The sequence below is a fragment of the Chelonoidis abingdonii genome, chromosome 10 (assembly GCF_003597395.2).
Source record: "Chelonoidis abingdonii isolate Lonesome George chromosome 10, CheloAbing_2.0, whole genome shotgun sequence".
NCBI classification, from domain to species: Eukaryota; Metazoa; Chordata; order Testudines; family Testudinidae; genus Chelonoidis; species Chelonoidis abingdonii.
Window position 1 is genome coordinate 21,517,624 of NC_133778.1, and position 24,939 is coordinate 21,542,562.

The window sequence follows — 24,939 nt, forward strand, 5'->3', positions numbered from 1 at the left end:
GGCTCATGCAAGTTAGCTCCCCTTACTTGGTGTTACGATTTTACAACTCTGCCCCTGCTGGTGGCTCAGTGACAATTCTGTATGTCAGACATTCTAATTTGCATTAAAGATTTAGCTATTTTCATACAGGCTTCTTTAGCTGTTTTTCAGCTTATTCCAGCTGCTGGTGCAGCATTCACTAATGTCTCAAGCTGTTTCTGTAGTTTTTTTGGATGACATTCTTGAACACTCTGAAATGTGCGGTATACTGTTATAGCTCTCATCATAATAAAGAGCTGCCATACAAAGTTGTATAGCTGTAGCCTCCAGAGCAGTTTCACTTGCATGTGATGCAGCACAGGGTTTCCTTGGGTCATTATGGTTATGGCTGCAGTGAAACGTAAGCCTGTGCTTGAGCCTGTGCTCAAGTCCACCCCCGCCGTGCCTTGTGCCTACACCGCAATTGCACTAACCTGCAGCTCAGATTCAGGGTCCCAGAACCCTGCAGGTCTGGAGGGTCTGAGCTTGCATTAAGCCAGGCCCCATGGTGTGAGTCCTATCACTTTGCAGTATAGACACAGCCCTGGTTGACTTGGGGACTGGGAGTCAGCCTGAAGTATCCCACAATTCCATGGGGCAACTTCCTTATTCCTTTCTAGCCCAACCATCTGCAATCCACTCTGGAAAACAGAAGTCACTCCCCCCACCCACTTTTGCAAACAGCAGCTGCTCAGGTTAGCATTAATCCAGTCTCTTCTGATCACCCATCTGCAAACACGCTGTCAGTGAGCCTTGCGGGTTTGAAATGGAGAGAAACCATTCAAGCCTTTTGCAAAGCGAGCTGCTTCCTGGTGATTTGCAGGGTGAGCAGTAGAGACACAATGCCTTGTTACTGAGTAAATATTTAAGTAGGAAATGGTTGTCCCCATATTTTAATTTTTTCGTTCACTATCTCTGAAAATGAAGAGAAGCTAATTGCTTCTTAGAGCCAGATAAAGCCCAATATCCACCTAGGGAACTTCCATTGATGTCACTCAGAGAAATGAGCAAAGATTGGGCATAAATGATGTCCCTCAGTTGAAAAACTAACAAGGACATTCATGCTTTAAGATTTTTTTTTGAAGGGGAAATAGCATCCTGTAGTGCAACTGCATAAAGCCCTCTAGTAACAATTAGGCAGAGGTAACGATGACAAAGTGAAGGGTAGGAAATAAGCTGCCTAGTCAGGCATTTCATTAATGTGGTGACAGAGGGCCAGATTCTCATACCTTCTGCAGAGTAGTAGGTTATGTCACAAGCAGTCCCTTTGAAGTCAGTAGAGCTACTTGTGGCTCAAGGTGCTATTCAGCGTGACTCAGGGTATTGGAATCTCGTCCACAAAAGAAATTAAGGGCCGGATCCAGAATCCATTGAAGTTAGTGGAAAGACTCCAGTTGACATCAGTGAGTTTTAGGTCAGGTCCCAAATGTCTAAGATAAATTTCAACAAGCAAGGAATAAAGCCCTAAAAGTCAACAAATAAAAGAGAACTGATCTTGGTGGGACTTTTACTTGAATAAGAACTGCAAGATTGGGTCCAAAGTGCATGTTGAGGGTGGTTGTTGCCACAAAAATGAGTATAAATAAATGAGACGCTTATGTGGTTTGGTACCGCAAAGCAGCAAACATTAGAGAGATTTTAGGGAGTAACTTTTAATTTTTTGGAAGAAACAAGGTTTTTGAAATTCAGAATCAGAACATTTAAAATTATCAGGATTTTTTTTTAAATAGAAAATTCAGATGGATGTGATATCCATCTCCACTTTCTGCTGTATGTTACCATAACAGATTTGTAAGAGTCGTAGCTCTCCTGTGGGAGAGATGGCTCCTATAGCGAAAAACAGTTTGTTTCAACTGCAACTTTTCATACACAAAAAAATAATTCCAATTAGTCATAAAAAAGTGACTGATAAAGGTGGAGAATTGGACTGTGCACTTGGATAACGTGACTATATACATTCCAAACGTAAGAAATGAACATTTTTCCAGACTCTGGGTAGGTTACCAATGAAAAATACTAATATATTATGTATTAAATACAATTTATACTTGATCTTACAGATCTTTCACTATGGAATAACAGACAGAAATCAAATGCATTATGTTTTTTAATTTGCTTTGTATAGCGCACTATTGTGTGAGTATATAATATAGATATATATATATGGAGAGAAAGAATGCTGTATAGACTTGTACAGAAAAATTCTATAAGATCATCTGTTTTCATTGCAGACCATGATGTATGAACTTCCTGTTATTTTTTCTAACATTAGCTGCTCTACAAACAACAGAGTGGACTGGTACAACCACATATCTATAGCGCATCTTGCTACTATGCATTTAATCTTCAATTTATTTTGTTCAGCCTAGATTTGATTTTTCTAAGAAGCAAATACTGCCTGGCAAAAATGCTGCATTGTCATGACAAAAATAACCTTGAGCATATTGAGCAAAGCCTTGAAATTATGAGGTGAACTACTGCTGATTATTTGGAATTAATAAAAATGCCAACAGGTTTTTAAGCAGCAACTGATTTAAATTGATTCTGTTTTCTGACAGACTAACTTTTTGTCAGCATTTCAACTAGCACCTTGATTGAGAAACTGAAATGGAAAAAAATAAATCTGCTTTTTCGCTCTTCTTGGCGAGAATTTAAGCCACCAAAGTCACAGCTGGCACTGAAAGAACAGTGGCGTCAGCAGAGGCCTCTATTCTTGCAGGGCATAAATTGCACTGAGATACCCTAGCAACACTGCTGCGGAATGGTCTGGGCTCGGTGCTGTCTGGTGTACGATGCTTTCTTTGGGTTTTTTCTGTATGTGTGAGATTCTCTGTGGTTCCTGTAGTTGTGGACTGGTCTTGATTTTTCATAGCTCCTTTATTTTTAGGTCTGAAACTATTATGCTGTTGTCTTCTGTGTTCATATCTAGAATTGCTCTTTATATTATTTTGATCTGTTTCGTTACTGGCACCTTGTGACTTGACAGACCCACTGAGCCGGATGCCGTGATACTGTGAGTTAAATCTTCGTCTCTGGCTAGACGGCCCATTCTATCAAGAAGGAAAATGAATGATCATTAGGTTACATGCTCCCTTAAAAGATTCTGTTAAAAACAAACACAGGGAATATTAATAAGTATATGCAGAATCAAATTCCTTATGCAGCCAGTGTATTTATTTAACCCTGGATGTAACAGAACATATAAGCTTGATCATTGCTAGAGCTTTGTTAAAAACCAGCTACATCTACAAGACCATCACTACAGAGCTGGCACCTGAGCAATTTGCAAATGTGCATGCTGGTCAAAAGGTGACGATGTATTAGACAGCTCCACAGAAACACCAGCACAAAGGTAAGTAGCAGTAAAAAATATGGGCCCTGACCCTCAGAGGTATTTAGATACCTTACTCCTATTGGAATCAATGGGAGTGAGGCACCTGAATACCTTTGAGGATGTAGACCCAGGTTCACTTTGACTCTCCCCACCAAGAACACAACGACTATTTTTCCGGATAGTAAAGTGTTGTGTAAATAGTACAATAAGATTTGCAGAAACAAACAGGGAAATCCATGTGGAAAGAAAAGAGTTAAGAATCCAGATGGATGGGGGAGACTCCCATTTTGTTTACCCCCTACAGAGAGCAAGTTTTTATCAGTTGTGGAAAGTGGTGGTTTTCCATTGAGTGGTATGACTGCTATAGCAGCAGATTCTATACACACATGGAACTTATAATATGCTCCTTATTTTCTCTTTATGGATCTGTCTCATCTTGTAATCCCTGGTCAGGAGCTTTACCTAAGTAAGCACTACAGCACTAGGATATTGCAGGGTACTCCTGTAAATGAAACAGATATAAATATGCCACAATATAGTAAGCAGAACTACTGAGTTTGTGAAATAATATAATTCTCTTGAAATCAGGCAGAATTCAAATTTCAAGATCTACAAAGTCCTGAAGACATGAGTTGATCACTTACCAATAGGAATAAATAGTTCCCCATAGCATAGTATAGGGCAATTAGGTACCATGCAGGGTTTTAAAAACCTTGCTCTGAAGCAAATGGTAGTGGTCACAGGGCACTGATCTGTTCCTGCTATGACAATTACTATGTTCCTCCATCACATATGTTCCACACAGTCATGAAAGTGGATTTGGAAAACATCTGCTAGTTCATTTTGTCCATCCATGCAAATGGTGAATTGCATATGATGTATTGCAAAATGGTGTTTGGTTTTGTGTTGTTCACTTGTAATACTGCAGATTTTCCCATCAGTTTGTGAATGTTGGACTTCAGTCTAGCTCGTATGTAGTTTCTCACCTGTTTATTTGATGGGGTTACTTGGGGAGAGGATTCTGTGGGATTAGAAATAAGATGATTTGGCATTTTTGTGCTGACCGTTTTACTATCAAAGTTCTTGATGTGACTGGAGGATTTTCGGGAGTGTGTACTTTGCTTGCCAGATGCCACATGCGAAGTCACTGACAGCAGCACAGAACTGCATGGTGTTCTTGAGGAGTAGTTGTTCTTTGGATGAGAAACTACAAAAGAAAAACACTCAGTGTTATCAGGTACATCATCAGCACCAAAACACAAGGCCCAAATGCTTATCTTAGTTACACCAGAATTCAGTGGAGTCATTTCAAAATCAGGTCCATAGCCCCTTTTTTTTTCTGCTGTGAATCAGTCTTGTTCCACAAGACATTTTTGGAGATGAGGGGCCAATGCTGGTGCAACCCAGTGACCCTGGTGGAGTTACCCCAGGGATGTGTTCAGCAGACTATCTTGAAGAAGCTCCACAATTTCAAACTTCTTAGGAAGAGGTCAACATTTAGCAGAGGCTGCTCTTCCAAAGGGAAATATGGCTCAGAATGCAATAAAAACAAGAGAGGAATTGCCCTGGCATGGGCATCCATATTGGGCAGGCCTGGATCCACATTATGTTTTGCAGGTTTTTTTCTCTCTGTGCTGCTGACACCCAAATCTCAAATTCCTTTTTATGGATTCAGTCCTGCAAAGTGCTAAGTACTCTCTACTCCCATCAGCTTCACTGCTCAGCAGCCCACAGGACTGGGATCTATGTCAATCTAACTCTTCTTAGGATGTAATTTGGGTCAATACTGCTATGGACACAACCCAGTGAAACTGTGAGCTAGATTGTAGCACAGAGCTATAACACCATGTTAGGGACAGCGTGGAAGCACATCACCCCTTTAGGAGCTCTGGGAGCATGCATAATGTTTCCCAGGAGTGTGGCCACTTCACCCCCTTTAGGAAGGGTGCATGCAGTACCCAGTTCTCTCTTAGTGCTGACACTAGTGTGGGCCCTGGGCAGTCCTTGAGTTCCCTGAGTGGAAAAGTCTCTCATTGTACCCTTTGCCCTCTTGTCCAAGAAGCTTCTTGCTTCTTCTCCATCCGCTGTCCACCTGCACAGGGCCAGGCACAATGCGTACCCCAAAGGCAAAGAGACATTTTGCTCAGTAGAGCTGCCTGAAGGTAAAAAGCACTGTCCCCCAGGAGTAAAACCAGAGCCTGGATGTCTATATTTGTGTGCTGGGGTGCTGAAGGGAAGTGCTGTTTGTGACACTGGCAAAGAGAGGCTGTAAGCTGGTTTTCAAGCTGCTTTGACGCTGGCTAAGAACTATAAGCACACTGTGTAAAGACTGAAGGTATGTGAAACTCTGTTAAATGAGCAGTGAAAGCAGGTCTGCCGTCTCTTCCACTGGGTGTTTCCATTGCCAGCATCAGAAACAGCATCACGCTGATGGCTGCCTCCAGCACTAGACTAGAAAAGGTCAGCTGGATTTGTAGCTAGTATTTTTTTAACAATAAAGAAATGTAAAATATTGGCTCTTTATTCCTGGTGACTCTTGCTCCTTAGTCTGTGAATATTTTTTCTGGGGCTGAACAAACTCGCTGTAGGTTTCCTCACATTGAAATACCGTCTCAGTGCTTGTAATGTGAAAAACAGAATGTTTTAATGAGCATCCCCTGGCAGCAAAGAGAAAGTCAAGTGCCAATAATTCCCCCACAGCTCAAGGTCAGTGGGAGTTGTACCCAGTGCCAGCTTAACCCATTGTTGGCCTCTTTGGCAAACAAACACTTCTAGGTCCCTACCTTCTAACATGAACAACAATGAACAGCTGTATAGTACAGTCAGTGTGGGACTGACCGCTCATTCTGCTGCTGCTAGGTGCACCACTCACCCTAAATTCCTTGTAAGCTGTAAGTTCGGGTCTGGCCGGAGGACTGGCCAGGGAAGGGGCGCCCCTCCCTGGGCCCCAGCCTAGCCCGGCCACCCCTACCCCAGCCCGAACCCAGCTGCAGCCAGTGCCTATTCTGTGGCCCCAGCTCTGGAGCTGCCACGGTAGAGGGAGGGCCCTCTCTTCCTCAGCCCAGGTGCTGCTGCAGGGAGAGAGAGCCGGGGGGAGTCCTCTCTCCCCACTGTAGCCCCAGAGCACCCTCTGGCACCCCAAACCCCTCATCCGCAGCCCCACCCCAGAGCCCGCACCCCCAGCTGGAGCCCTCACTCCTGCACCCAACCCTCTGCCCCAGCCCTGAGCCCCTCATCCCCGGCTCCACCCCAGAGCCTGCACCCCCAGCCGGAGCCTTCACATCCCTGCACCCCAACCCTCTGCCCCAGCCCCGAGCTTGCTCCCACACTCCGAACCCCACCACATGAATACTGTTATGTGCATCAATATGAAGGTGGTAAGTCACACATCACCTCCATATTGGTGCACATAACAAAATTCATTCCATGCACGGGTGGGAAAAGTTAGAGGGAACACTGCTCACCATGATGGAGAGATGGCTGGGCCAAATTTCAGTGAGTGGTGTTGCTACCTGGCTCATGGGGTTGCACTGCCATTCAGATTTGGCCCAGCCACCCCTCCATCATGGTGAGCAGCACCACAACCAGCAGCAAGATGAGCAGTCAGTCCTAGTGAATCCACAGCATCGCCAGCCTGGCTGTGATGAGTGTATTGCATGGCTGTTCGATAGGCCCTGGCCTCCTCCCTGAATTTGGGCCCTAGGCACATGCCCACTTTGTCATGTGATAATCCAATACTGGTTTTGCCCCTTTACACTTTGGACAGAATTTGGCCTGGAAATTGAAGTGAATTTCATGCTGATAAAAGGCTGCTGAGATAGAGTTTTCACTCCTTCCACTGAAGAGGCATAGCATGGGTAACAGCCATGCAAGCTTCCTTTTTATGCCAAAACAAGTTGCAAAGGCCATCTCTAGGAGTGAGAGGATAGTCCAGTCTCCATGGCTCATTCAATAATTAGCCTCTATAGGGAGCCTGCTAACCCAGAGGCCTGATTGTGATATGGATACTTTCAACTACTATCTTGATGGAGACCACAAACTCATCTCATATATGCCACTGGAAAACTACTTGAGGAATTGTCACTGTTCAATCTCACATGTTTCTGTCACTCCTGCTACCACCCCATTCAAAGGGTTGCATCTCAAACACTTACAGATTTTGGCTTAACGTTCACTAAAACCAACTCTTCAGTTCTGGATTCCTACAGCACTTCCATAGGGTCTTCAGCCATCTGAGTTTCTGGCCCATTAGCAGTCTCAGAAACGGCGCTGGGGCTGTTAACAGATTATGGCTGCCCCATCTCACTCTGCTCTGACTTCTGATTACAGAACTTCCTTGTCCCACTTTGTCTTACCAGCACATATGGTGCCAATATGCATCAACAGCAAGAGATGGGGGGCAGAGTCTTCAGTGTCCAGAGAGAAGGGAAGTTTCCAGCCAGATACATAGTTTTATCTAATGTTCAACATTATTCAGGGAGAATTCCCCTTCTCTCCACCACTAGGATGAAAAAAGAGGTTGCATCCTAATACCAAGTGTATTTACAAACCAAGCACTAGCTAGTTTTTACAGTGTTTTTTAATCACTTATTTATTTATTTTCCACTACTAGGTGACCTCTTAGCAAAAATAATGTACCTCCATACTGCTGAACTGCACAGAGCAAAACAGTGAACTATAGATCTTTCTTTTATAAGCAGAGAGGATGCTGTGAGCTGTGCTGGTATTGAATTCTACCATTCTGTCTTTTTTATGACAGACAGGCTAGTGTGGAAGCCAGTGCAAGCATCAAGCTACTTGTCATAAACTGGGCTGCTTACTTTTTAACAGAAAATACATATTTTCCTTTAGGAAATTGTAAAAAAAAAATAGTACAATGAAGATGTGTTATATTTTAAAGTGATCTTATAGAGATTATTACACTTTGGAGAGAGAGCAACTGGAACACTTGAAAATCTCACTATCCATCACCCACAGATGCATACTATTCCTGTTGCTTTCATTTCACACTAACAGCTATCTTACGCTGTCAGACCTCTCTGGCTCCTCAAACCCCACAAGTTCCTTACTTTGCACAAACTTGTGTTAGTTATTCCTGCAAAAAGACCCCAATTCAGCAAAGCCCTTCAGCACATGCTTAGCTATAAGCACATTACTAATGATTATTTGTACTACAGCGGCATCTCGAGGTCCCAGTCTTGGTCAGGGTCTCACGATGGTAAGAATTCTACAGACACATAGTGACAGACAGTCCCTGGCCTTGAAGATCTTACAATCTAAAAAGACAAGCCAAACAAAGGACGGGGGAGAGACAAAGGACCAGAGAGAGGAACTGACTATTCCAGCAGAACTAGGAATAGAGTCCAGATCTCTCGAGTCCCAGTCCAATGCCCTACTGTCTCATCACTATCCTTAATAGCAGTAGCCCTACAGATTGCAATGTTCTGAATTCAGTGGGTCAACTCGTGCTCAGAGTTAGGTAATTGCATTGATGAGCCAATTAACCTGTGAAGTTCACTGCAGCTGCAGGTTATTTAGGGAAATATTTAATAAAATTAAAGAAGTGAGTATATGTTTACATCAGTAGCAGCTGTGGTTACACTAGCTAGAATGACAATAAAAGAACTTCCAAATCTTTAAGCTTTAGGGCATGAGATAGTTATCATGAGATCACTGTGCATAATCAGATGCATTATTTGGAAATTCATGCTTTCCTCCAGCACATCTGGGATTGGCCACTCACAGAGACAGGATACTGGGTTAGATGGATCCCTCAGACTGTTCTGCCATAGCAATTCCTGTGTTCTTGTGCATTAAACTGTTTGTGACTCGAGGGAGACAATTCTTAGGCGATGGAATCACAAGATTCATTCTGGCAGATTCACAATTTGTTTTTCTTGCTATTTATAGTAACTCCTTGGAAACCTGAAACTGGAAATTGTTTTCTTCTTGAAATCGTTTTTCCTTCACCATGCCATATTTTTGTTTGCTCATGAGTGCTGGGGCCGCTAGGATGGGTTTTTTTTGGGGGGGGTGGGGAGGTATTGAAGTATTTGTTTTTTTAAAAACATACAAAGTCTTGCATGATATAATGAGAAATAAGAGAGGTCAAATTTTGCATCCGAGTAACATGACTTTTGGAGCAGACAACAGTTGTGAGCAGCTTAGTAAATTTACAGAAAGACAGGTGTAAAATACCTTGTGCCAAATTTAGCTTCTGCAAAAAACAATACACATCTTCTGAAATCAGCGCAGTTGCTCCCTCTTATGCCAGGGCTGAATCTGGTCCCTTGACATCATGGTAGTGCAGAGAAGTCAAATAATCACTACAATCACACAACACTTTGAAAATCCCCAAAACTTACTTTCTCCGCAGAGCTGAATTTGGGTTTTTAGCTGTTCTATGTCGCAGGAGAACCGGGCAGACCTACCCAGCTCTTCATCATATTTGCGTTCACTCACAAAGTGCTACAAAAACACATGGAAATTAACATTTACTAACATTCTAATGTATCCCACTTCATTATATGGATGGCGAAGAAATCACCCTAATGTTAATTATCCCAAAGTCACTGTAAAGTCTCCGCTGTCTGTCATCCACCAGTGCTCAGGCTCTCTGCACAGAATCTGAGCAAATAAAACAGGAGGAGTTTCCCATGCTGTATTAAGCTCTGGCAGTGTAAAGGGACCTTAAAGTAGGTGTACATTACACTGTACAATACACCCATTTTAAGGTCCTTTTTCAATGCCAGAGATGGAATCAGGCTCAAAAGTAGCCTGGTGATTGTTAGGCCTCTCAGCGGCCTTTGATTTTGACAGAAAGATTTTGTTGACTCACTTGCAGAACCTGGTGGAAGTGGCTGGGAATGCCCTTTGCTTCCTCCTCTGTGACAGGTACCAAAGGGCAGAAATAAGCCTCTTGACTTCCTTCCTGAGAGCTCTGGCATGTGGGGTTATACAGAGCTCCAACTTGTAGCCCCTCCTGGTCACTGCATATGCCTCCACCAGGAAGGGGAGAGAGCAAGGTGTTTTGGTGTGTTACAATAATATACCAGCAGTACTCTGTTCTGGGGTTACCTGTTCACTTACAAGTGCACTTCAGGGTACTGGTTACAGTCCAAAAAGCCTTAGCAGCAACCATTATTGAGGGGATGGCCCCCTTTTTCCTGATGTCACATCACCCCCAGTGTCAGTTTCTGCGCCAAGGCAATCTCAGCAAAGCTGTCACCTGCAGTCTGAATTGGTGTGCTTCAGAGCACAATACAAGAAGAACCTGATTGATTGATGGATCAATTTGATATTTGGGAAAAGGTGCTTGTGTCATTCTGCCACTGTGCAGAGGATTTTGTTCTTTGGCCTTTAAGCTTAAGGTTCAATACTGGCCGCAACTAATTGGGACTAATACCTCTGGGATGCACACACAGCAGAAGCCCCTGCTACACAATTTAATAGGGTGCAGCTGGGACCTCCTCCATACTAGTTTCTCTTCATTGGCCAGAAGTACAGAGGCTTGCCCTGAGCAGGTGCCTCTCCCTGCCACATCCACAAATGGTCAGCAACATTCACGTCCTAAGCATTTATAGCTCAAAATAAGGATACAAAGTTATGTTGGCAGCACAGGCTCAGTATCCATGTAAAGAAAGCACACATCAAATGGAAGTGTCTTGGTGGACTAACCTTAATTTCAGCCCTGAGTTCAGCCAGTTGTGTCTCAGCCATCTGACTAGCTAAGTCCGTCAGTCTCTTTAGCTCCTCGGCTCTTTTCTGACGGGCAGTCAAGATTTCCACTGCCAAGCAAAAAGGATAATACATTAGTGCTAGGAACGTAATCACTTTTAAACTAATTAATGTCTGTATATTAACACTGTTTGCAGCGTTGTTGTAGCAGTGTTGGCTCCAGAATAGTAGAGACACGAGGTGGCTGAGGTAATATCTTGTATTAGACCAACTTCTGTTGGTGAGAGAGACAAGCTTTTGGGAGCACAGAGCACGTTTTTTAGGTCTGGGAAGAAGAGCTCTGTGCAACTGGAAACTCGGAAAAGGAATTATCTCATCCACCTTGTCTCTGTTCATTAACATTGTACATCAACATGTGGAAAACATACAACATGCCAAGCACATTTCCATCCACATGACCCCGTCTGCACCGATTAATCCAAATCAATGGATTTAACATAACTGTTTATTGTTAAGAAAGATATGAAATTGACATGCTGCTAGAAAATCAAAATCCCCACCCAAAGTTAAACCTGCCCTTCTGCATTTAGACAGATGGTACACATGGTGTTTTGAGCTTTTTCCAATACTTTTTTTTTAAAGCACAAAATCATCAAGGACTCAGCTGAGATGCAGGAAGTGACTTGAGCCAACAGCCGGGTGCATGATGTCTTTTATTTAGATGTGATCATTTTATCCCTTTCTGAAAGAATTCTGTTAATATATAGTTTGTCTAATCTATAAGAGTTATGGTTTTGCTTTCAAGTACAGATTACGCTCTTATGCAGTTCATCTAATGAAGCCATATTCCATTTATGTAACAAATTCTAAATGCATATGATTTTTATGAAAAATATTAAATATACAAGACTTCACAGGTTGTATACTCTGTATAAGGAAATGATTATTTTACACTCCTTAATCTGCTATTAGAAAAAATTATTATGAACCACAATAGCAATGGCCAATCCTTTCTTAATTTTTAGGGTTGTATAACATGACAAATTGTGGAGGACAGTGAAATTGGCAGTTGTCTAAACACTGATGATCCATGTATTTGCAAAATCTGATTCAGCAATAGGGAAATGGTGAGGTTTTCATTTATGCAAAGGTGTTCTTATGGCTGAAGCACAGGCCTGGGAGCCAAGAGACCTTGGTACACATCCTCAGCTGATGTAAACTGTTACAGTTGGTTGATTTCCATGGAGCTCTGACAATTTACGCCAGCTGGATCTACCCCCTAATTTCTGTGCTTGCTTTGCCACAGATTTCCCGAGTGACATTGGCTCTTAGGGCTTATGTACCCAGGGAAGTTATTGTGTAATAAGCTAGGATGTGACTTTAGAGTGCAGACACTCTTACTCTGTAGTCAGAGTGACTTTTTGTGATTTAGCTAAATTAATCCACACAAAGCCCTTTTAGTGCAGAATAAGAGCATCCAGGCAGGGAGTTAGTGTGGAACAGCTATTGTGTTTTAAAATTCACAACCTATTTTACTGCACACTAACATCCCACGTAGACAAGGCCTTACCCATTTTTTTGTGCCTCTGTTATACCATCATTAAAATGAGGTGTAATATGACTAAATCATACAGAGGGTTTGTGTCGCTTAATCCCCTAATTTTTGTAAAGAGCTTTGAGGTCCTCAGATGGAAGGCTCTGTGGCAGTGAAGAGCACTGATTGTTATGCTTAAGTGGTGGCCTTTTACTTTGCTCCTTAGCTGATCTTTTCATTCCACCCATCATCCTGAGCCATACATGGAATATGGCCTGTGGCCTCCAGTGTTGTTACGTGGGGAATCCCTGTTGGACTGGTAAACAAGTTGTATAGTGATCGCCTTGCTTATACTTTACCCTTTGCTCAAGGATTGTTTTAAATTGTGCTAACTGTGCTGTCTCTTCAGGCTCAGGACCAAATTTTCCACAGTGACTGTCCAAATCATGTGCTCAAATTCCACAGCTGCAGATGCACGCTGGCACGTAGTACACATGCAAATACCTATTTTTGCACACTGTTAAGGTTACCAGTTTGGGAAATTTGACCTACAGAAATAGTACAAATGATCATCAGTTAAATAATCCTCCCATGTGCCAGAAAGATGTGAAGATAAATAATAACATAATTATTAATTAATACTACACACATTTCAGTAATAACAGCAACCTGAAGATCTAAAAGATCTAGGTTTACAGACCCTAATCCTCACAATAGCCCTGAGAGATACCAGAAGCTGCAATTCAAAAAAAGGCACAGAAACCTGCCCAACCACACACATAGTGTCAATGGGAGAGCAGGGAACTGAATCCAAAGTGACATATTAATACAACACAAACCCAATAGGTACATCCTAAGTTAGTATCTCTGTATAATAGAACTAGTTTTACTTAACCCAAAAAGTGGATTCTAGCCTCAGACTAGATTAATGTGTAGCCCTCTGACAACATTTCTAAAATGTGGCTTTATTTGAGCATTGGATCCTGCTCCACTGACATCAATCGGAATTTTGCCATTGACTTCACTGGAAGCAGGAGCATGCCCACCAGGTGATTATAACAGTCTCTGCAGGTAACCAAGGAACGGCTGGCATGTTTCTATCATCATCATCTAAAAAAAAGATCCCCCCAGAACTCCAGATCCACATGTCTATCACGTTTTTGTTAGAAGATCTCTCATAGGAAACATTTTAAGAGTACATTATGGTCAAACTTTGCTAGAATAATTTGTTCTCTTTGGCCTCCACACATGTATAGTCACAAGGAAATTATCTGAAAACACAGATTTGTTGTTGTTGTTGTTTTAAACACCTTTCAGCTAACTCAAGATCTACATACAAATGCAGCGCTCAAGAACATGTGTACTTGTGACCTGCCCCCATAGCACTTTAGGTTCATAAACCAATGAAAGGTTGATTGTATCTTCATCTGTGACAGACAAAATCTTCTTCCTGAGTTACTAATATTGGGACAAATCCTGAGCTCATTGCTCAGCCTTTTTAGTCCTTACTCAGACATACTGCCACTAGAGCTGGTTTAAAAGTGTTATTTCTAATGTAGGGTGTAACACTGCTGCTGCAGTGTCCCATTAAATCATTGTGTGTTACCTTTTCCCCCACCAGAATACACCTAGATGACATCTACACAAAAGACAGAAATTAGATGAAAGTCGGGAATGCATCTGATCAGATTTGCCTCAACAGATAATTAGGAAAACAGGTTTTGATCAACATCTGTTTTTTAAGATACCTTTTAAATTTATGAGCATAATTACAACTTTCTCTCCTGATAAGGTAAAGCCAAATATAGCCGTATTACGTGATATTTCACTATATATCTTCATATATTCGAAGTCATGTATATAGTACTATAGTGAACCTAATGAGATATATTTTACTGTTTCACCATTAGCAAATGACTGCAGGGATTGAGAAAGGAAAATGTAAGAAGCACTCTGCAAGCTGTAAAAGTAGGTTAAGTCTCAGCTTTGAAATCTCTAGATTACTTGGGATCACAGATTTAAATCTTAACCAGGTTGATTCTTCAACCCTCTACGGTAGACAAAATGATTTCCATGTGTGCGTCAGGGTCCTATCAGTAGTTAAAATATATATGTCACTAAACTTAGTAGGTAAGTTTCTGAATACATCAGGGGCAGATCTGTCATAAGAAGGTGCCGTATTTACAGTCACTTTTCAGAACAAAAACATACTTTAAAAACCGAGGTTCTGTCCATTCAGAGTCATTAAAAATCCCATGGACATTTTCATAAGAGAAGGCATTTGGCTGCGTGTATACAGGACTCAATCCTGCAAACCTGGTGCAGACAAAACTCCCATTGATAGCAATGGGGATTCCACACATGGAATGTTTGCAGGACTGGATGTTTAGTCTATTAAAAGTGTGTTGAGTCATTCAGAATGAAAGGTGCCATATAAATAGAGAACACTAGAGAATTAGTGATGTCACCACATCCAAATATTCTGAAGGGGGTTAATAAGTTCCAAGGCAAAAGAGTGACTTCCTGACTATAGGAAATTCTGCAGCCATCTTTAGATTCTGACATGCCTGCATTATTGACTATTACTAAGGCTATGTTTTAGTCACAGGTATTTTTAGTAAAAGCCATGGACAGGTCATGGGCAATAAACAAAAATTCATGACCAGTGACTTGTCCACGACTTTTACTAAAAATACCTGTGACTAAAGCTTGGGCCGGGGGTTCTCTGGGGGTGATGATCTGGGGGTGCCGCTGGTCGGAGGGGGAGGAAGGGGGGGTTGCAGTGGCAGCACATGGCTCTCGCTGGTGCTGGGGTAGGGGGAAGGGTTGGCGGGGCCGGCAGGCTTCCTACCGGGCTCTGTACAGCTTCCTGGAAGCAGCCAGCATGACCCTGCAGCTCCTAGGGGAGGGAAGGCCAGGGGAGCTCTGTGCACTGTCCCCGCCATGAGCTTCGGCTCTGCAGCTCCCATTGGCAGGAACTGCAGCCAATAGGAGCTGCAGGGGCAGTGCCTCCAGGCAGGGGCAGCGCATAGAGCCCCCTGGCCCCTCTGCCTAGGAGCTACAGGGATGTGCCGGACGCTTTTAGGGAGCCTCCTCCTGATGTAAGCACCGCCCTACACCCCAACCCCCAGCCCTGAGCCCCATCCCACACCCAAACTGCCCCAGCAGTGGCCGGTGCGACTGGTCCAGGAGCTGCCTGATCTGCTCAGACAGCCCTGGAGGCAGCCGCAGAAGTCACAGAGAGTCACGGAATCCGTGATTTTTGTGACAGACGCAGAGCCTTAACTAATACAAGTTAACACTCCAGCTGAATTTATAGGGATGGAAATCTATTAAACTTTGGTATACAATTCTTTTAGCCAGAACTTGTTCAGGAAGTGGTAGACAGGGCCTTTGGTATTCTCTACAACGAACAATGCTGTAATGCTGTTAAAGGAATTGATTTACTACTACATTTTTCTGCAGAATCAAAAACACATGTTCTCCCAACTCTTCCAAAACACACACACAGGCTCTCTAGTATGTTTTCTACTTACTGGCTTCTTCTTTAACTTTATCAACTTCTGCCATTAATGACACTTCTTTGTCTATGATGCTAAAAAGGAAAAAAATATGAATTAACCCAAGATAAAACTATGATGTGAAGCAAAACTAAAATATATCTTGTACTAATAAATGCTATTATACAAAAGACTTCAGAACACTGTTACTGAGAATTTTGGAATTAATAAAGGGAAAAATTATATGGAAAGAGATAAAATAACTAGAAACTAACTGAATACAGCAGCCAGTGCTAACCAATCTCTAATGAAAGTTAATTCATTATTAGCCAGATACTACCCTTTTGCATTTATACGTAGATATCTCTGATCTAGCCGCACAAGTACTGTTTGGGTGCAATGGTACTCAAGTCCATATCCTCACTTCTGGATTAGTAAAATGCACCCTAGCTAATATCCATGTTGACCTGGTTTACCTCACAGTGCAGTTTGTTACAACAATGTAATTATGGCCATGAGCTAACAGCTTTCTCTCCTTAAATGACCAGGGAACAAGTTTCTCCAGAACATGGTATTTTAATCAAGTAATTAGTCTGTCCTTATGTAAGGTACATAACCCTTGGCACATCACCCAGCAAGGTCACTAGCTGAAAGATTCACCCTCCTTGCCCAGTTTTTGTAGGATTTATGGGAGGAGACAGGTACATGGTTGACTTCCCTCCCACCTTCTTCTCCTGCAGAGCTCCTACGCTCCCCCACTCAAGCAGAACTCCTGCAACCCTCTGCCACAGCACTCCCCAGTCCCCATCTGAGCTTTTTAACTGGCAAAATGCAAGCAGACAGGTGGATCTGATGAGAGTTAACAGTGAGTCCAAGGGACTTTTAACATAATGATGCAATTTAGTGAAGTAACAGCACTAGAGAGCTCCCTAATAAATGGTGCTTTTGTACACAACTCATATATACATCTCTACCCTGACATAATGCGACCCAATACAACATGAATTCACATATAACATGGTAAAGCAGCGCTCCAGGGGGGAAGGGAGGGGCTGCGCACTCTGGCAGATCAAAGCAAGTTCAATATAATCCGGTTTCACCTATAACATGGTAAGATTTTTTTGGATGCCAAGGACAGCGTTATATTGGGGTAGAGGTGTACTTTGTAAAAGAGTTCTTGTTTATTAACTATTATCAACATTAATTTTTCAGTTTTGCAGAACCAAAAGGGTTTTGGTCTTGCTTTTAAAAAAAGGGATGGCAAGTAGGTCAGATACCACAAGTGAAATCAGGCAGGCCATTACTGGGGGAAGTGGAAAGTTCAGCTCTTACAACAGAAACATCATAAAATCATAAGCCGTGGCACAGAATGAGATATTAGGAGTTCAAGACCTAAAAATAGCACCATGAACTAGAGCTTTCTTTCTGAATCAAACCTTACTGATGTGAGGAGACTCACAGAAGTCAATGGAACTGAAACCTTACATGAATAAGGCAAGGTTGATCAGGCCCTTTACACCTGGGTTGTTATTCTTTGAGTACTCTTAACATAATTGCATTGGGTGATGTGATTTGTATGAAAAGCAAGGGACAGTGCAGCTTCACACCAACCCCAGTACAGGTCTGTGCCTCTTTGACACAATTGGGCCCATAACGGGAACAATTATATTAGCAATTCATGTGTAAATACAGATATTAATGTACGTGGTCCTAAGCCCAATAAAGAGTATAAACCAAGAGTAGGTATGTGATGTAATAGCAAGGTGAAGTGTAGTTACACGGTGTAAGCCTAGAGTATGTATGTAACAGTAACACAAAATGTGATTATAGATAGGCTCACTTATAATTATAAAATTGCTTCCTCCTGGCAAAGACCAACTGTATGTGCTTTAACTGTGCATAGTCCTTTGTCAGGAGTCTATATTCTGCATTGGCAGATGGATGAAACAAGAACTAGAGATGGGCTTGGAGTACAACTCTGCCTGTGAACAGTCCCTCCTTTTGGTAAAGTTCATATCCTAATCCAAACTTTGCACCTCTCTTCTGTCCACAATGGGCCAAATCAAAACCCCACATCCAAATACCCCCAAATTTTGGGGCTGTTCAGATCAGATCTGAACTTTGTAGCTAGCACAAGTCTTTTCCATCTCTAGCTATACAGCCTGGCTGGTACTAGGAAACTGAACAATCAACCCATTAAGTCTCAATCACACCTTCTAAAACAGCATTGAAAATGTTTTTTCCCCTAGTCTACACTAACACACACGGAGTTCATTACAGGTTCAGGGGCACCCACTGCTGATAAACAGTTTCAGCAACTCAGTTTCCTGCTATAGACTAATCTTATTATGATCCTAAATAACTCAAAGGATACAAGAATATTTGTGTAAAAGCAAATACAGGCCATGATTCTTCTCTCTCTACTCTTACACTGAAATAATTTTGCTGACTTCCCCATCCAGCATGCCCTTTTAGGCAGCTTTGACTTGGCCCATAATATATGTAATAGTTTAGAATACACGAGAGCAAGAGTTCAGTCCTGCAGTTTCAGTACTGTGATCAAAAAGCTCTCATGAACTCAATGGGAGTTGTGTGGATAATGATTGGCGAACGAGGTCTTAAAGGATTCACCAGAGCACTGGAAACTACAAGTTAGTTGTGGTATAAACACCTAATGTACAAGAATTCCAAGTGGAAATGGTTGTTTGGAGTGCCGTTGTAGCCATGTTGGTCCCAGGATATTACAGAGACAAAGTGGGTGAGGTAATATATTTTATTGGCCCAAATTCTGTTGGTGAGAGAGACCAGCTTTTGAGCCACATAGAGCTCTTCTTCAGGTCTGGGTTTCCATTTCAGACAGCTACATTCAGTATCTTCCACTGTTGCATGCAGTGTAGTTGTAGCTGTGTCAATCCCAGGACCTGAAGAAGTAGGACCTGAAGAAGTGGTTCAGTTGGTGCTCAATATTCTCCAGGCATATGACTAGACTTAGGATCCAAATGGGCAATTGATAATTCCAGCTTATTGCTCGGAAAAGCAATAGCTTCCCAGAATCTATTTCCTATTAATCATTCACGACCACACAGGGTATTGAACATCCTTGGCTGAATTCTCCGGGTGACAACAGTGAATCTTGAAAATTGCACACAAAACAAACCAAAAAGGCACTTACAAAAGTGCATCCACAGTATGCCACAGGTTATATAAACACAACCTTCAGATTGGGAAAAAAATAAAGAAACACCAAGCAATAAGTCCATGTAAACAGAGTTCACAAAAAAGGCCTGGGCCAAACCACTTCAGACCAGCTCTCTCCCCATTCCAATAATAGATCTTTGAATATATGCTAAATTGCTTGGCCAGTTACATTATATTTTGATTCCAAACAAAAAAGCTTTTATTACCAAAGGAAGAACGAGATCATAGCAGCCCCAAATTTCTTGTATATTGGACACTTAATCACAGTAATAACTTGTCATTTTCTAGATAAGTTTTCACTCTTGATCTATTCTGGTTGACTAATAAAGAACCCCTCAGGAAGGTGCTCAGATACAACACAGAAGTTCCTAGATAGACAGGAATGACTTTGAAATTCTCTTCACAGCTATTAACTGTAATTGAAGATTGAGGCATAAACGAACGTGACATGTCTGTGGTTCATCTGCCACTAGCAGAATAAATAATATGTTAGACTAAGCTAATTTAAGGACCAGATTCTCAGCTGGTGTAAATGACATGGCTCCACTGAAGTCAAAGGAGGTACACTAATTTATTCTAGGAGAAGATCTGGCCCCATATCTCTAGTATACAGATTCTATATTATAAAAGGAGCATGGCATACCTAATCCCAGCAAGTGGCTGCAAATCAACGGTTCTTAAAATGGAAATCACAAATCACCAATACATCATGAAGGATTTGTATGAACTAATTAAGGACTATGCCTTTCCCTAGTGAATGTCTAATGCCAAATTGCACTGGAAGGTGGCGAGTCAGTGTAGTCCGTTTCTCATTCATTCATGGCAGGACCAGGGTCTGCTGGGAGTGAAACTGACTAGTCAGATTCAATTCCCTTTTCAGCAGAGCCCTGTGCAAAAGGAAGTTAGTGCAGAACTCTCTGAACTCTTCGCCTGCCAATGGAACTTCACAGAGAAGGGAACAAATGAAAAAGAGTGACAAACAGAGGGGAAAAAAGATACAAGACAAATGTACACAGAAAGAAGAAAAATAAATAAGTGTATATCTACCCTGAAATTGAAGGTGTGTTTGCAGTTTGGGGAGACACACCCGCAGCAGCAGTACGGACATTATACAAACTTGTCCTAAACCCTAGGTATGTAACTACGTTGCTAGCCCACACTGGGGTCTGTGCCACTGCCTATTCACTGCCAGTTTTAGCCACATTAGCTAAATTAAATCAAGCGTAGGTATGTCTATTGGAGCTGCAATCATCCCTCCAATTGCAATGTAGACATTACCCCAAGAGAGAGATATGGATGTAAAGAAGAAAGAAGACAAGTGGATGCTTCTGGGGCTGGTGTTGAGGCAAACCCATTTCCCTGCTATCTTTAGGGTATGTCTACATTGCAGATAAAAACTGCTGGCTGTCCTGTGCCAGCTGGCTTGGGCTGTGGGGCTGTTTAATTGCAGTGTAGATGACCAGGCTTAGGCGGGAGCGTGGACTCTAGGACTCTGTGAGATGGGAGAGTCCCAGAGCTCAGGCTGCAGCCCAAACCAGAATGTCTACATCTCAATTAAACAACCCCACAGCTCGAGCTGTAGGGGCTTTGGTGGTATTTTGGTGGCGGGTCCTTCAGTGCCACTGAAGACACGCAGAGCTAGTGAAGGGCCCGCTGCCGAAGACCTAGAGTGCTGCCTTGTCAGTAAAGGTGCTGCCAGGTGAGTAAAAGCGCCACAGTGGGTGATGCTTTTTGTGAGTGAGTTAAAAAGATGTCACTTTTGGGGAATGTGCTCGGGGGAGCGGCTGGTCCCCCTACTATCCCCCCAGCTATGCTACTGTCCACAGTATGACCTTTCCTTGTTGTAAATTGGCTCTCCGAATGCCTTTACATCAGGAGTCGGCAACCTTTCAGAAGTGGTGTGCCGAATCGTCATTTATTCACTCTAATTTAAGGTTTTGCGCGCCAGTAATACATTTTAATGTTTTTAGAAGGTCTCTTTCTGCAAGTCTATAATATGTAACTAAACTATTGTTGTACGTAAAGAAAATAAGGCTTTAAAAATGTTTAAGAAGCTTCATTTAAAATTAAATTAAAATGCAAAGCCCCCAGACTGGTAGCCAGGACCTGGGCAGTGTGAGTGAAAACCAGCTCGTGTGCTGCCTTTGGCACCAGTACCATAGGTTGCCCACCCCTGCTTTACATTATGCCTCAATATTGTCACTTTCAGACTTCATCTACTGATGAAGTTCAAAAAACTCCCAAGTTTGAGGTGATTGGAATCACCTCTAACTCTCTCCCCTCCAGCTCTAGTCATTATTAATAACCTATTATTCCTGAAGAGTGGCAATAAAAGGAGGAAACCTGATGTACTACAGCATGTGTGGTGTTGGCATAACATAGGAATCTAATCCGGAGATGCTATTCAGGAAGGCTATTAATACAAGGTGCTATTTGTGCTGCCTTCCTGGCAACCATACTAAACCCAAAATAAGACTGTTTCTGTACTGTGGGGTACATATCAATCTTCTGTTCCCTCATGACAACAAATTCATTTCTTATAGAAGCCCCGGGGGAGAGAGGGGACTAACTAGGTAGAAAAAGGAAAAATGAAAGAGAAGAAATTCTTGTTTCAAAAGAAAAGGCAATACCTGCCTAGAAAGGGAAAGCTTCACAAAAATCAAGCTATGCTATGACAGGAGGCAGGGTTTGAAGTACAATGGGCCTGATTCTCCTGTGATTTACCCTGGTAAAACTCCATTGACTTCAATAGAGTTACGCCAGCATGACGTTCAAATCAAGCCTCAGGAGCTACTCCAACCTGTGCTGGGGAATAAATCAACATCTGGCAACCCCAGCATGGGGGAGGTGAAAAGATGCCCCATCCTCCCACCACTCAGCAGTCCCTGTCCTGAATTCAGCTTTGTTGTATTTGTTGTATTACTGTAACAATGGAGATGCTGAATTTCCGCAAGGAAACTAGCACCTTTTATAATTTTACCATGGAGATAGAATGCATTTCAGCTTGAAGGCTAAAGAAGGTGTGGTCAGAGGGGACACATTAGAGCATGGGTTCTCAAACTTTTTCTTTCTGAGTCTCCCCACCCCTCTTTGCCACATGCTATAAAAATTCCACAGCCCACCTGTGTCACAATAACTGGTTTTCTGCATATAAAAGCCAAGGCTGGCATTAGGAGGTAACAACTGGGGCAATTGTGGCATGAGGCCCCAGGCAAGAGCCCCTGTGAAGCTACATTGATCAGGCTTTGGCTTCAGCCGTGGGTGGCGGGGCTCAGGGCCTGGGCTTCAACCCTATGCAGTGGGGCTCTGGCTTTCTGCCCTGGGCCCCAGCCAGTTTAATGCTGGCCTTGCTTGGCGGCCCCCCTGAAACATGATCGCAGTCCCCCGAAGGGCCTTGGAACCCTGGTTGAGAACTACTGCATTAGAGGACTGCAATAGGGCTTATCCTTTGGAACTGGAGACTGGGTTGCTTTTCATGGTCAGGGATATTTTGTGGTTGGGATCAGCAGACAGAAAGTTGGATTGTTGAATTAGAGGTAGTTCAGCCTTTTCTCAGTGAGGAAAGGGTTGTGGACTGAGTCAGCAGAAAAATGCTCAGGGCTGGGGAGTCACTGGGGCTTTAACAGCTGGGGATTCAGAGAACTACAACATACAGGGCCTCCTTGTGACTGTGCCCTGTCTTGCGTGATAATTTCACCGATTTTGGCTTTTACAAGCATGTATTCCCTAAAAATCAGTTATTTTAACGGCAACCACTTTAGGTCCACTGAGTGCTTATAAGATGTAAGTGAAAATTTTCCTCCAGAAGTTTACAAAACAATGTTGGCTACACACTTATTAGCTACCAAGTTGAAGAATCGTTTTAAAAGAAGGACTGGATGGCTCCAGTAGGTGGATATGGAGGCTTTCGCCTTCAGGCCATTTCTAGGAACATAGCAATTTAAGATGAAAAAGATGTATTAGATCTTCACTTCTGTCCTCCTACAAGAGCAGGTTATAGTCCTCTGCCACAGGATTTATCAAATGTGAGCAGATGTTAAAAATGTATATAATACATAGGTTAAAAAAAGTGTCTGTATATCTGGGTATACTGCTTAGATTATCCACAAATACAATGTTTATTTTAAAAGTCATAAAATACATATAGCACATAAACAGCAATAACCCAAATTTAGGTAAATAAATTTAAAAATACAGTTCAGATATTAGCATCCAAACATTCAGGTACATCACTCATGAAAAGTTATACAGAGAGTTGGTTGCGGAAAGCAAATATATCAATGAGTGAAGATTGTCTCTCAGTAATTGGGAATTAGAAAATTCAATCCTATCTTAGCCAAAAGGCCAAGAAGCCAAATCAAATCAGTAGTGACAAAAAACTATTACCATTTGACAGTTGTTTTGGGACCTGTGCCAAATGAACTGGTTGTCTCAGTCAGATCCTCGTGGACAAGTGTCCACCTCACAAAGCCACCATGACTTGCTGGCAGCATCAGAAGAGATTTTAAGGGTTAAAGAGGCACAGAGACTGAACTATCCTCTTCCATGAGACGGGGTCACTTCAGGGCTTAGTTTAAAGTTGCCACATATAGGTATTTTTCCTAAGGATTAAACAAATCATGCTGTGATGTTGCATCATCACATACTAATAAAACATCACATTTGAAAGAAATCTTGGACTCTTTAATGGCCTAATCCAAAGACTATTGAAGTGATGGGAAAGAAGATCATTGACTTTAATGGCCTTTGGATCAGGCCCTAAATATCCTGCGAAATTTTGTGACAGTTGGCAACCCATTGAAATATTATAGGGAAGGCTGAGAGAAGCTTATGATCACTACTGTACCTGATCTGACGATACACAGCAATTCAAGGGACACTTAATCTAGTCCAGGCCCCCAGGATTAGTTTTATAGTATCTCTCTGACCATTACTTTTTCATTTTGTGTATGTACTTACCTCCTAAGGTTAATATATGTGATCCAATGGTGGAATGGAAAGGTGATTACATGAGGCAAAGCTCTATAATGATTTTAGGTTTAGAAAAAAGCAGTCTCTCTGATTCAAAAACGCAAATGTTATGTCTGTTAAACATACAGTACAAGAAGCTAGAATGATTTGGGTGCATATATATGCACCACCTGAGATCTGTAACAGGTGATTAAAAGCTTTGTAACATTCCTGAAGCAATGCTGCATGCCTCGAGAAATGGCTTTCTTTACAGTAATAATCCCGTAAGAATAGTCATTAGATGACATAGTTTGCAACTCTTCTGTAAACAGCATTCTTACATTATTAGTTCAACTGTATTTGAATTTTCATGGAACCCAAAGTTTCCTATGTGATCACTGTATTAGCATATACATTGTATTTGCATAGCAATCAACGTTAGACTTATTTTTATTCTGGCTACAAAGGTAGTCTGATGGAAAGCAGACAAACATGAGATGTGGTAAATCAATTTCACTGAAATCTTCTCTCTCTACAGTGCACCAGCTGATAATAGTGAAAGTGCCCATGGGCTTTTCATTATGTGAGTTTACTTTAAGTCATTATTGTACACCTACTGTGATGGGGCAAGGCCAGATGGCTACAGTAAAGTACTGAGAAACAGGTATGTTAGCCCCAGGCTAAACAAATCCCTAGGACCATGGTAACCAAATGGCAGTTGCTCCAGG

The 24,939-nt window shown here is 42.2% G+C and overlaps 1 protein-coding gene across 7 annotated transcripts in view; it reads right to left on the reverse strand.

The window, feature by feature from the left end:
* Positions 1–2,107: 2,107 nt before the first annotated feature.
* Positions 2,108–24,939, reverse strand: part of SPATS2L (spermatogenesis associated serine rich 2 like) — a 126,078-nt gene continuing 103,246 nt past the window's right edge. For all 7 annotated transcript variants that reach the window (XM_075070031.1, XM_075070032.1, XM_075070028.1 and 4 more), the window contains 5 exons: positions 16,100–16,158; positions 11,030–11,139; positions 9,718–9,820; positions 4,339–4,559; positions 2,108–3,068 (listed from right to left, as the gene is read on the reverse strand). In XM_075070031.1, coding sequence (XP_074926132.1) covers positions 2,670–3,068; positions 4,339–4,559; positions 9,718–9,820; positions 11,030–11,139; positions 16,100–16,158 — 892 coding nt within the window. In that variant the 3' untranslated portion in view covers positions 2,108–2,669. The remainder of the gene's footprint in view (positions 3,069–4,338; positions 4,560–9,717; positions 9,821–11,029; positions 11,140–16,099; positions 16,159–24,939) is intronic.